The sequence below is a fragment of the Homalodisca vitripennis genome, chromosome 6 (genome assembly GCF_021130785.1).
Source record: "Homalodisca vitripennis isolate AUS2020 chromosome 6, UT_GWSS_2.1, whole genome shotgun sequence".
Classification (NCBI taxonomy): Eukaryota; Metazoa; Arthropoda; class Insecta; order Hemiptera; family Cicadellidae; genus Homalodisca; species Homalodisca vitripennis.
In genome coordinates this window covers 74,311,860-74,325,915 of record NC_060212.1, presented here as the reverse complement: position 1 = coordinate 74,325,915, position 14,056 = coordinate 74,311,860, and the positions used below count along the sequence as shown (strand labels likewise).

The 14,056-nt window shown below is 37.9% G+C and overlaps 1 protein-coding gene across 9 annotated transcripts in view; it reads right to left on the bottom strand.

Moving 5' to 3' along the window:
- The window catches only part of LOC124364466 (cyclic GMP-AMP synthase-like), a 139,724-nt gene that overhangs the window by 21,989 nt on the left and 103,679 nt on the right, over window positions 1-14,056 (bottom strand). For all 9 annotated transcript variants that reach the window (XM_046819977.1, XM_046819976.1, XM_046819979.1 and 6 more), the window contains exons 7-9: window positions 4,513-4,629; window positions 2,351-2,485; window positions 599-789 (exon numbers count right to left, since the gene is read on the bottom strand). In XM_046819977.1, the coding sequence (XP_046675933.1) occupies window positions 682-789; window positions 2,351-2,485; window positions 4,513-4,629 (360 nt within the window). In that variant the 3' untranslated portion in view covers window positions 599-681. The remainder of the gene's footprint in view (window positions 1-598; window positions 790-2,350; window positions 2,486-4,512; window positions 4,630-14,056) is intronic.

Below are 14,056 nucleotides of genomic sequence, written 5' to 3'. Positions count from 1 at the left end.
TTGAGAAATGTTCATCTTAAAGGATTAATAATGTGTGTTAATATGAAATTAAAAGTTAGTAATCACTGTGACTTGAAAGTAAATTTGTCATATTATCATATTATCAGCTGAGACAAATGTTCTTATGCTCTTCACATCAATCTCAGAACATTTACATGTTAGAACCTAAATCTGCAGTTTGTTGCATCTTTGTCATGTAGTTTCATTATCATAAGTGATTAATCATCATTGCCACACTTAGATTATAATTGAAAAGTATGATTACTTTTTACATTGCTTGAATTTAGTTAATATGCATCCAAACAGAACATGTTACTATTAGTTATTTTTAGTTATCTTTATATTATACAATTTTTATTTTGTTCTAAAATTTACATTGTATATTAGTACTATTGTGATTACAAACTCGAATGAAGATGGACTCGGTTCTTCTCACACACAGGCTTTAGCCCATGTGAGTACCTTCTCGTGTATTCTATTGGCACTATATTTGTATATATGTAAATGAGATAAATAAATGAAATGAAATGAAAAAAAATAAAATTGCTATTTTTTAAGTTACTTATAATAAGTGTTTGAATACACAATGTATACTTACAAATATAGACTTCTAGTTCATACGCATTTTTATCATCAACATGTTTGTCTATTTGCTTGATAAAATTGTTAAGTCTGTCACAACTATTTTGGATATAAGCTTCTTTCAGGTGACCAATCAAATTCATTTCTCTTTCCCAAAAAAAACGGAATTCTCCTTTCTCGTAGAGCTTCTCTAAAGCGTACAAGCATCTAAACAGAACCAAATACAGCATTAATATCCTGAGAAAGTTTGCTGCATAAGGATATCACAGCATACATTGGAAGCAAACACATACATGGAGAATCCCAATAAATACAAAACTACATGTATCAACATACTGTAAATACAAGTAATAAATCATATAAACTTTAAAATGTGTTAAGAAGAAGAAGAAAAGAAAGAAGAATTCACTTATATTTAAAAAATAAACATACAATATTACAATCTTAAAAAATTAATGTTATAATTTTGAAAACCATTACATTTTAAACAATTTAACCATACATTAATTAAGCCATTAAAATAAAAGAAACTAAATTGAAACAAAGAGAGCACTATAAAGAAAAGCATTGTCCTTGGGAAATGAGCCTGCATAGGCTATAATACCTGTGTGCAGACTCCATAAAAGGCAAATTTATGAAATACTTTTGAAGTATGTACTGGCGACTGTTTGAACGTTGGTGCTAAATTAATCATTATTACAATAAATCTGGCTAGTAAGCTTCAGTATTTGGTAAAATAATGTTATTGTGGCTCATAAAAATTGAGTGTCTAAAAACAGACATACTACATTTGTTGGATTATAAACATTTCAATTTTCATCGGCTGTTTGGAAACACATACACCAGCACTTGTGATCAACTTGACCTGAAGTTCAGCTGTCTTTTTATCAAGTTAAATTAGTTTTTAAGTGTTACTACGAGGATACTGATGGAAACGTCCACAGACATTGGAAAATGGAAATTGGAACACAAGGTAAGTACATGGAATATGTGAACAAGGTAATGGGAAATGTCTGCAGCTAATTAAAAATGCTGAGGTGTTGTGCAGACACATTTGCACATCCTCCAAAGAAACCTCTCAAGACAATGATTTTGTAAGATGGGTATATTAAGTAATACACAGTGTATTAGAAAAATATGTGGATTGGCGTATATGCTTTTTATCTCTGCTACACCTTGATGTTGGTGTCCTTTCAGCTGATGTTTGATTTTGGAGAACAAAAGCCACAAAAAGAAAGTAGGTTGGTTGTTTTACCCGTCTAATTTTATGGTGGATAAGTGAGTGTTACATGAATGATAATTTGTGAGTTATATGTGAGATATATGATGATATAACGGGATATGATACCATTCCAGTTAGTTTTCGAATAAACTCTAAGTATTCAAGGGTTGTTGAAAACAAAAATAATCGTGTGGATCTAGATTTTATTCAACCAGTACATGTTATAATCACTATCATCATCCAATTTTAATTATAAAGTAATATATTCCATTATAGTGGTTATTTAATTTAAACACTTTTTTCTTCACGCTTATCAAACAGGGGTAGAATGCAGTCCTTACATAATGTTATTGAATTATTCCAGAGTTGAACAACAAAGCTTGTATTATGCTTTCTTTTTATTTACAGACTTACATAGACAATAATGCAATACATCTTTGCTTGAGTATGAAAATTGAGTAACTTTTGTGGTTTCTCAGACTTTGCTAAAGGTAAAAAAGAAAGGGTAACTACTTTAAATTTTCAAATGTAAAAAGAATGACATACATGCATAAAAAGACGACCTCGTCCAGTAGCTGACCATACAGCCCGATAGTCTCTGTTATATTCCACTTCCCACAGAAACAAAGTTTTTATGTAGTAACTGGCCACTTTCGTTATCTGCAATTCATCTCGTACTTTCTGCAAATGCAAACTATGTTATACACTTATTTCACAGATAATTTAAAATCTTTGTATAAGCAATTAAAAGGAAAAGTTTAATACATTTTTGTATCAGTAATCATTGTGATAAGAAGGTTTAATCATTCACTGATAGATTCCTTAACTTATGATCAGATAATTATGAAAAGAGCAAAGATAAGAGACTGATGAGAAGAGTAAAGATAAGAGAACAAGAAGAAGAACAAATATAAATTATCTCAAGAATTTAAAATGTGCAAACTTTCACATATATGATAATATTTAATAAAGGTTTTAAATATATATTAGTTAGTCTGTACCAATTTTACCTACAAATACAGATTCCATATTTATTTAGTGGTTCAGAAATATATTGTGTATCACTTAACAAACTTGGAAGCAATATTTAATTAGACCTTCAAATATTATACACCAAGTCATACTCAACAAATTCCCAAAGGAGAAGTATTTTTCTTACTTTTTAAGTTATAATGTAGTATATTTTAATACAATGTCTAACACAAATTTTCTTCAGAATCAAAAAAAAGAAATTATGTCTATGATCATAAATGTTTTTTATGTAAAACTGGCCTGGCAATTTGAAGACAAGAAAGGCTTTGCAGTTTGAAGATGAGAAAGGCCTGGCAATTTGAAGATGAGAAACACCTGGCAGTTTGAGGACGAAAAAGGCCTGGTAGTTTCAAGACAAGAAACGCCTGGCAGTTTCAAGACAAGAAACGCCTGGCGGTTTCAAGACGAGAAAGGCCTGGCGGTTTCAAGACGAGAAAGGCCTGGCAGTTTCAAGACGAGAAACGCCTGGCAGTTTCAAGACGAGAAACGCCTGGCAGTTTCAAGACAAGAAACGCCTGGCAGTTTCAAGACAAGAAACGCCTGGCAGTTTCAAGACAAGAAACGCCTGGCAGTTTCAAGACAAGAAATGCCTGGCAGTTTGAAGGTGAGAAAGGCCTGACATTATAGGAACTTGTAGTAAGAAAATTGTCTGACAATTAAAGGTTTAAGACATTTTTAGTTCTTGTTTTAACTGAGAAATTTAAACCTAGTTTTTAGTATATGGTATAAATGTTACTGTATATTCCGTATCCTCCATAAAGGTTTACAGAAAAATTTATGGTAAACAAACCGGATCACAAAATAAAATGATATACACTGGAAGAATATTATTTCCTAATGCATATTATACTGTTTACCTATCTACTTTCTTTCAAATGGGAAAATATCTATAATTCGTTGAAAATTATGTATCTTGTGAGCCTCTGTGCCTTAATCGGTGTAGGGCTTTCAAAATAAGTTAGGAAAACTATTTATCATTAATTATATTACATTTACAAACACAAAATACACTGTGGGACAAACTTATTTTCACTGTATCTACTAAAATCCTTTTACAATTCATTAGTAAAAGTGAATGTATTTAATTCTTATCATTGTATGAGATATGCACTTACATCATACAAACCATTTAAGTTGAATTATCTGATATAACTGAATTTATCAGTTGACAGATATCAAAGTTACTATACTTGTTATCATCATCATTAATTAACGAACTCTTGAACTCTTATGCAGGCTAATGCAAAGCAATTGCTCTAGTGCACTGCACCGCTGAGAAAGGCGTTTTAGGTTGAGATTAGTAACTGAACTAATCAGTATAAACATTAGAGTTAGACAACACGTTTTCAATAGCCTGCAAAAGAGTTCAAGGTAAGAATGATGATATCAAGTATAGCAACTTTGTTATCTGTTTACTGATAAAATCAGTTATATCAGATAATTCAACTTAATGGTTTGCATGATGTAGGTGCATATCTCACACAATGATAAGAATTTAAAACATTCACTTTTACTAATGGATTTTAGAAGGGTTTTAGTAGGTTCAGTGAAAATAAGTTTCTCTAACAGTGTACAAAATATACTATACGATATAATATACAATACAATACAAAGAACTTTCAACAGTACTAATTTTACACTAAATTGAATTGGTTAATTATTATAGCACTACAAACCTTCAACAGTCTCAATGTGTATTTCAAATATTTCAAGTCCAGAAGGATATATCTTTCTTGTAAATGGAATGACATCCTCCATGCGGTATCTTCCTTGGGCACTGCAAACCAAGGTTGCTGTGAACATAATGGATTGATCAAAGTTACGTGTGACGACCGATAAATAACATGATTGTTCCCAATGATACCTAATTTGATTATAATAATTTCCTTTGTTGCAGTTGACAGTAAATTGTATCGCAAAATTCAGATATTTGAAGATATTAATTTAGCTTTCCTACCATTCAAACATATGGTTATTACTTTGAATTTTTCTCTCTAGTTTGAACTGATTGGTTGGGATGGCCACTCCAGTCCTCCCTGCTACTCTGCGGTCTCCCAGCAATGTGCAAAGATCTCGCCAACGCTGTAAAACGCTTGAGAAGCTAAAAACAGTTGTAGGCGAGACTTGATTGCCAAGGGCACTTGACCACTTGTAAAAAATACCAAAAGTGGAATTTGTGAATCGGATTTCTGCCTGTGAAGTTAAATTTGTGCATACTAACCAGTAATAATAAACCACCCTCCTCTTTGATAATTGCACTTGCTAACACCAATTACAAAGAAAACAATTAATTGGTCCCACCACTTACGAGTGAGGAATTGTTTGAATTAATTAAGTGTTATTACGAAAGTAAGTTGCACAACTTTATGCATTTATTCAAACAAAACTATTAGGGATGCTCACAAGCGTTACAATATTTACATAATATTTATTGGCTTATTAGATACTTTAGGTGTTACTAACATGTTATAAACACAATAATATTAAGTCATGATCAAGTCAAAATCTTTTTAAAATAAAGTGTTTTTAGAAAACTAAAACAAATTGCACAGTAAACAGGTAGTAAACATGACATATTAACATAAACATGACAGTTAGGTAGTAAGTAACATGACCTTAATTATGGCAAATATGTCCATAAACTTGAAAACAGTGCAGTGTGAATATGCACTGCTTATTAAAAGTGCATATTAAAGTGCATATATAAAACTTATTCTTCGTAAGTTCTATATTTTCATCAAGAACCTATATATACACAATCCCAAACTTTCATTCAAAGTTAATAGGCACGATAATAATATTGACCTTGTAATGTATTAACTCTTTCTTTCATTCTGTTTGATAAGATCCTCTCAAAGCCCCATGAAGATGGGCTGAATTAGTTTTAAAAAGGGATCCGCCTCTCCTTTAAGAAAAAAAAAAAATGGAAAGGTTAATGTCTGTGAAGTTAGACGGCACATGCCATCTACAGACTTCATTTGTATGCTAATAATTATTTCTTCATTAATCCATTACATAATTAGCTTAAAACTGTGTTAGATCTATGTTTTAATCTTACTTATATCCTATGTCTGGATTGTATAGGAGAATCATGTATTCCACATTTTAAAGGATTTAAAATAATGACTATGTACATATAATTTACCTTAGTTAGTGTTAAGGAAAACTTAAATAACTTACAAATTAGAAATGAAATTCACACATATATCAGAAGAAGCTATATGAGCTAGAAAAGTCCAAAAAAGCCATCTGTTTATGAAAATAACACTTTTTAATAAGCTACAAAAAGTGGCCTGATATGTAAACCTCAAGAGATTAAAACTCATTCTTTCAAATTGGTTGAAAGTAAATGCATTTTATTCTGTCACTAAGTGTCTGGTCTCTGATATTAGTAGGTCTACATTAAGATTTTAATTATATTGTTTTACATGTATTCTTAATAATATATGTGTGTATATGTATGTAGTTAAATTAAACTGATTTCACGAGAATCCATTACATTTTAAATTTTAGAGTTCACAGTCATTTTTTACTTTAAAAATATTTAACTTATATTCATGTACCCTTATAACCCGGTTTTTGACTTTGTCTATTGTTTAATGACAATAAAGTTCTTGATTTTATCTGTTCCAGATGAGGTGTTTTTACATGGATAAATAACAAACATAAATGAAAAATTCTTTAGCAACAATAAAGGAAGCAATTGATCAAAATCAATTTTTATGTTGCATGATACAATATTTTCAGTGCAGACAGGTAGATATAGGACTTCTTTCGTTGTTTTGTCAGCTATCTCATTTCCGAGTATCCCATTATGATTTGGAACCCAGACAAAGGCAACTATAATTACCTATGTCGCCAGATTATGTATTGTGCTTTAGACGTCGTGAACAAGAACATGTTTTGAAAATATCGTCTTTGATTGCGATTGATCTGATCAGGGAGTGGGCTTAGATCGCCAGTCTCTCTAGAGCAAAATATATTAAGAGCTTTTAGTATGACTGTTAGTTCAACCGTGTACACGAAACACACTTGAGGAAACCCGAATCTATATTCTCTATTTGCTGTCATGAATGCACAACCAGTGGCAGCTTGTGCTTTGGAGCCGTGTGTTTACATAACATCGCAAGGAGCTAGTGAACTCAAGATTTGAACTTGAGTTTTATTTAAAGGACATGACTAACATCGTCTTATTAGTATCTTTTTGTGAATGTTCATACGGAGAGACATCCCATGGAGGGACATCATATTTATCTTACTGTGCAACAGAATGATTTAGAACTCCTATTTAACAGGGTTGAGGCTGTGGGTCTCAAAACGGTATCTCTCTTCCAAATAATTGCCAAAAACGACCTTGTACACCAGGTTGTCAGGTTTTGCTTTCAGGCTGTACAAATAATTCACCATAGGATAGACTTCTCTTTCAGTGACAGAAGGTTCATCATTCTCTGAATGAAGATTTAATGCAGAACTAGAGCAAACAGTTGCAAACCAAAGAGCAGAGTTATGAATAGAAACCAACATCTTAAGAACATCAGGTCTCACTGAAGAGTATACCTGAGCCGTAGTCAAGACATGGCTGGACGTATGCCTTGTAGAAACGGAGCAAGCAAGTCTTGTACGCATCCCAACCGATTACACCTAACACTTTTAACACGTTAAACCGATTTTGGCACTTCGATTTTGAGTGCAAGTGCATAACAATTTCTGGTGGAGGCACTGGGTAATCCTGAGGTGCCTTTGATGGAGTGTCCTTTATGTTATTTTTTCAAATATTTTGTGAAATAAAGAATAATTTGTAATTTGCACTATTGATGAAAGAAAAACTTGTTTTATGAGATAAAGAGAAATTTGATATTTTTTTACACAATTTACAGTTATTGACTTAGTTATTTATTAAGTACTAGAGAAACTTAACAGTAGGAATATATAGAACTAGCGGGCCCGGCGCGCTTTGCTGCGCATTTCAATAATTTTTTGCAAAAGTTGCCCGCGGCTTCGCACGCAATTTCCCGTTGAAAACAGTACACTATATTCACTTATTCTTTTTCTATCACATTCTAAACATTGCTGAGATAATTGATAGTCGTTCCATCGTGAGCCTCTTGGGCGTATTATGAAGGTATGTACCATATTCCTGCCTCTATCTAGCTGTTACCCACGGCTTCGCACGCAAATCTTAAGAACCGAAGTCCTTATATTACTTAGTAAATTTTTTTTTTTACTATAATAAATTTTAGATTAAATTAGTTATATCTCCGATGCCACGATTGAGCTTGCTTTGTTGTCTCGATCGAGAGAATATGTACAGACGGAGTTTTGAGAACCATACTTCTGTCAAAAAAAACAACTAAGGTTGATTTTATAACATTCTTTATATTTGTAGCCAACGTAAGATAGTAATTATGATATCTGCATTACTCTTCTGATCAAGCATGAGCATGGTTTATATTAAATAAATATTGCAGTTAAAGGTGAATTTTTACGTCAAATTTGAATTGTATTATCTGGATAGTAAAGTCTATGTTTAACAGTGATTGCAAAAACAGTTTAAACAAAATTTGTCGTTTCTCTTAAGCTTACTCTATGCTTTAAAACTATAAGTGTAATATATGTTTACAAAGAACAGCTGATTAAAAATTTGAAAAGACGTTAACATATGTTTGCTGCAATGCATTTCTTATGGGTATTTCTGTAACCAGTGGGGCGGAATCCTGAATCGGGAAAGGGATGGGCATAGCTTATAAACCTTCTCCGTGGAAAAATACATATACGTACAAATTTTCATCATGATCGGTCCAATAGTTCACGATTCCATAAAGGACAAACATACAAACATTCATTTTTATATATATAGGAATATATAGAATTGGATGAAGAACTCAGCTGCCTAACTAATGCTGTGACATTTCGTGAGTGCATTCACGGTATGTTCAACTATGGAGCAGGAAGAACACTGAGCAGTTTGCTTAAGTGTACAGGCTGATTAGAGCCCTGCTTTACAGCTCCTAGAGCTAGATGGACATTTCCCCAAGTTGCATTTCATACAATGCTATTTGTTGCTTGAGTAGTCCTTGCCATTGTGCCCATCTTGGTCACAATGGCTACATACCTCCTGATTAGTGAAATTTTGTTAGAGTGGCCAAACCTCTGACGCTTGAAGTGTCTCTGAGGGTTCCTGTACATCCTGACTGATAGTGAGAGGTAAGCTGCTCTAATGTTAGATGGTGGATGGGGGACCGAGAACGTCAGAATGAGTCCAAGAGTTGACGTTTGGACTCCTCCATCGGTCTTCTTGATCCTCACCAAATCTGTTACATTAGCATTACACAATTCTCTCTTTATCTCGTGTAAGGGTATGTGAAGCAAGATGCAACTAAATACTATTTCCTTGGAAGAATTCAACATCCTATGTGGTTCAATGACTACAGGAACTTGCTCGAAAAAAAGTTGTCATCATTATATTAAATGCCTGCCTGTCTGTCAATCACTGCTTAGACAATGATTCTTGTTCTGTTCATGATTTTCAATTGATACTGACTGTCTAACTGCTGCAGTCTGAGCTTTGTATCATGAAAGGGCTCACGTTACCTTTGGGTAAGGATATGAATGTTTTGTTCTCTTTCTCGTGTCTTATGACCAGAAATGTGAGCACAGGAATTTTTTTCAATACGATATCTTCATTATTTTAGTTTCTTGTCTTCATCTAAGTCCAAAGAATGCCAGTATTTTCTATCAGTATCACTTATATTTCTATTTCCCTCAGGGGCGGTCTTACTTTCAAGGCCGTACGGGTAGTGGCGACCCCGAGGTACCCTAGCTAATGCTCCAGATCCCTTCTCTTCTTGTTCTGGAGGCCTATGGCTGGCACACTTCTCTATGTGTCAGCCTATCTCTCTTCTTCACTCTCTTCTATCTGAGGTAAAGTTCCTCAACTCTTCGATCTAGTTTCCCTTTCATTTCTCCCACTAGGGGCCAAGCCACGGTGGAACAGCGTAGGCCAGGGCTGAATGGCTGGTGGCAAACCAGTCTATACTATGCGGACTCTGGACACCGGCGACCCTCCAGTTTAAAAGCAGCTTACCCAGGCATGCGGGGCTCTGTCTGGGCGGACCTTCCATTCCCTAGCTTCTCGTGGGAACAACATGGAAAGAAACAAACACAAAAAACAAAACAAACCAACCCTTGAAACAGCTCCTGAAGCTGTTTCTAACCTACCTCTTCCTGCTGAGGTAGCTCCTGAAGCTACCTCGCACATACCACCACCTGGCAACACAACTCAAGAGGTTGTTATGCCAACATCCCTACCTTCTCCTCAACAAAGTGCCTTAGGAACACAGGAGGTTCCATTGCACACTGAAGCTCCCATACATGGCAAGGCTTTATCTGAGGAAGGCAGTACAAGCGCTGAGGAAGTAAAATCCCTTCAAGATATAGAAGATCAGCTCCTCAACAGCCCAAGCACTCCCATGTCTACAGGTACGCTGGATGATGCCACAGAGCAACTCGGCAACCTCAGAATGAAGAGGCCCAATCTCACCACTGCTCAAAGAAGAGAAGCACTAAAGGCTAAACTTCTTGAAAAGGGTGAAGCTTTTGACCCTTCCAAGTGGAGGAGGGGGGAAAAAGAAGAAGAAAAAGAATCCCGAACGGCAGGAGGTCTCAACTCCGGGCCCAACTGCGGGTACCAAGGCGGGGGTGGGGTCGGCCAAACGCCCCAGAGGCACCTTGGTCACCCCGCCCTCCGCTGAGGGACCCGCAAAGAAGGCTAGGAGGGAAACCCAAAAGCCCGAGGCCTCTGGTAGCACACCCAAGGCTACCTACAGAGAGGTCGCAGCGATTAAAATGGCCATAGCCCTCGAAGGCTACCCGGAAGCGAAGCTTAGTGCAGAGCAAGGAGAAGCCATCGAGGACGCAATTATGGAAGAAATCCAACCCCTGGAGGATGGTTCCGTTCCATCGTTTGCGGGCACCTACCTAGAGAAAGGTGTTTTAATTGCTTCCTGCATCAACGAACACACCAAACGTTGGCTGGAAGAAGTTATCCAAAGAATAAAACCTCTGGGAGATGATATCTCTCTGAGAGTGGGTCTGCGTAAGGACATCTTGAGGTCCACCAGGGTGTTTTTCAGAGCTCACCCGAAGCTTCTGAAGAAGACACCTGAAATGGTACTTGAGATGTTCAATAAGCAGAACCCCAACCTGAATGTAAACGAGTGGAAAATCCTTCCATCCAAGCCAGACCCGAAAGGTTACGGATTCGTCTGCTTCCTGGACGAGGTCTGCTACAAGGCTGTGAAGGCTTCCAACTGTAGAGCCAACTTAGGACTCTGGCAGGTCTCAATTGTCTCCTCGACAGTCAAGGACAATGCCACGAGTTCTACAAATCAACCTCCAGCACAGTAGGGCTGCCTCGGCAGCCTTCTGCCAGTTCTTCCTCCAGGAGGGATTTGATCTGGCACTGATTCAAGAACCATGGCTTCACCAAGGGAGAGTGGCGGGCCTAAATGAAACCAAAGGTAAGTTAATTTACTGTACCTCTCTAAGGAATGTCAGAACCTGCATCCTGTTGAGGAGAGGCTTGGATTTTCTAACCCTCAACGAATTCTGCTCCAGAGATCTCACTGTGGGCACACTGACCTGGAAGAATGGAGGTATAGTGCAGAGCACAATTGTAGGCTCCGTATACTTGCCATATGATGCCAGGGAACTCCCTCCATCAAGAGACCTAGAGCTCCTGGTGGAAGAAGCACAAGCCAGACGTCAACAACTTCTTCTAGGTTGTGACGCCAACGCCCATCACTCTGCTGGATGGGGCAGCACCAACACTAACCCTAGAGGTGAGGCACTTTTACAATTTCTTCTAAGTAGGGACCTATTTATATGTAATAAAGGTAACCGCCCTACGTTCGCAACACGAATTAGACAAGAAGTTATTGATATAACAATCTGCACACAAGGAATACTTGGAATGGTTGATAAGTGGCACGTAAGCGAAGAGGCCTCATTATCGGATCACAGGTATATCCTCTTTAACTTGCAAGATGAGGCTGCAGAGGTCCTCTATCGTAATCCCAGGAGGACTGACTGGTTGGGATATAAGTCTGACCTTCAGTCACAGTTGGGATCGGTAGGCGGAAGGGTGCGATGCTTCACAGACATAGATCAGATAGCTTCTGACCTGCAGAATGCTATAATCAATAGCTTCCATGACAATTGCCCATTGCGACGGGGGAAGAGTCGAACCAATAGTAAGTGGTGGACTGCAGACCTCGCTCGCAAAAGGGCTAATGTCAGGAAGCTGTACAATCAATGCAAAAGGAGCCGTATCTGGGAGTCCTATCATAGAGCTCTAACAGAATACAGCCTAGCAATTAAAAAAGCAAAACAAAGTTCCTGGAGGCAGTTTACACAGAAGGTAAATGAGTTAAGCGCGGCAGCTAGACTGCAGCGCTTGCTAGCCTCAAGTCCAACCGGTCACTTGGGATCTTTAAGGTCCCAGGGAGGTCAACACACTTCCGGGTCTAGTGATAGCCTCAAACTTCTCCTTGAGGCTCACTTCCCTGATTGTATCTTTGAGAATGACGACACTGGAACGTCTGGTAATCACGAGGCAGGCTCACGGCCAAGAGCTTGTCGTGGTAGCTGGGCCATTGCCAGAAGGATTGTCACTCTCTCTAAAGCCAAATGGGCAATTTCTAAATTTGCCCCTTTCAAATCTGCAGGAGGGGATGGAATCTTTCCGGCCCTGCTTCAACAAGGGCCGGAGAATCTCCTTACCCTTCTATGTGAACTATTCAGGGCGAGCCTAGCCTATGGGTACATACCACAAGTCTGGCGTCTCAACAGGGTGGTCTTCATCCCTAAAAAAGGGAGAGCGGACTACTCTGTCCCTAAATCTTTTCGTCCCATCAGTTTATCTTCGTTTCTACTGAAAACATTAGAAAGACTGGTGGAGAGGCACCTGAGAAAGGGAGTTCTCTCAGACACTCCCCTTCATCGCAACCAACATGCATACCAGCAAGGCAAATCCTGTGAATCAGCACTGCACCAATTAGTCAGTAGGATTGAGGATAGCCTGTCCGCCAAGGAATTGGCATTGTGCACCTTCATAGACATTGAAGGAGCTTTCGACAATGCCAAATTCACTGCAATGGTAAGTGGAGCACAGCGACGTGGCCTCGAGCCAGCTCTGTGCCGGTGGCTTAGGGCCATGCTGTGCTCCAGACGGATCAGGGCCGATCTCAATGAAGTATCGCTTGTGATCGCACCCACAAGGGGATGTCCTCAAGGAGGCATCCTGTCACCTCTACTGTGGAATCTAGTAGTAGATGGTCTACTTGAGGACCTTACTAACAACGGAATCTATGTCCAAGGATATGCAGACGACATAGTCCTTATGGTACAGGGAAAATACACAAATGTTGTTGTTGATATCATGAATACCAACCTTCAACATGTACACAACTGGTGTCAGGGAGAGGGACTGAAAGTAAATCCCTCTAAGACAGTAGTTGTACCATTCACTAGAAAAAAGAACCTAGAGTCTCTTTCTAGGCTGAAACTCGCATCCACTCAGCTGGAGTGGTCAAAGACAGTCAAATATTTAGGACTGACTCTAGACCATAAGCTTACGTGGAATGATCATCTTAATAATATCCTGCACAAAGCAAAGTGGGCGCTCATGACGTCCAGGAGACTTGCAGGAATCTCATGGGGCGTAAAACCCCATATAGCACTATGGCTTTACAAAGCAGTTGTAAGGCCTCAAATCACTTATGGTTCATTAGTCTGGTGGACAAAGGTGAATCAGGTAACTGCCAAAGCCAAGCTTGAAAGCTTACAAAGGCTTGGCACAATCTTTGTAACCGGAGCATTCAGGAGCAGTCCCTCAGCGACCCTCGAGGTGGCTTTAGGACTTCTACCTCTTGATGTTCATATAAAAGCTGAAGCGCGTAAGTCAGCTTATCGGCTGATGGTTGCTGGCTTGTGGAGGAATGGCGCGTCTAACGCGAGCCATGGCGCCATCACTGAAGCTGTAAACCCAAGCGCTATTCTCGAAATGGTCTCCGACACAATGAGAACGGAGTTCGTATTCAATAAGCCATTCTCTGTTGACTTCTACTCCAGAGATGAGTGGAAATCGCAAGATAACATCCCAACAATAAGAAAGAGCTTTGTCTGGTACACGGATGGCTCGCTTATTAAGGGTAGAACTGG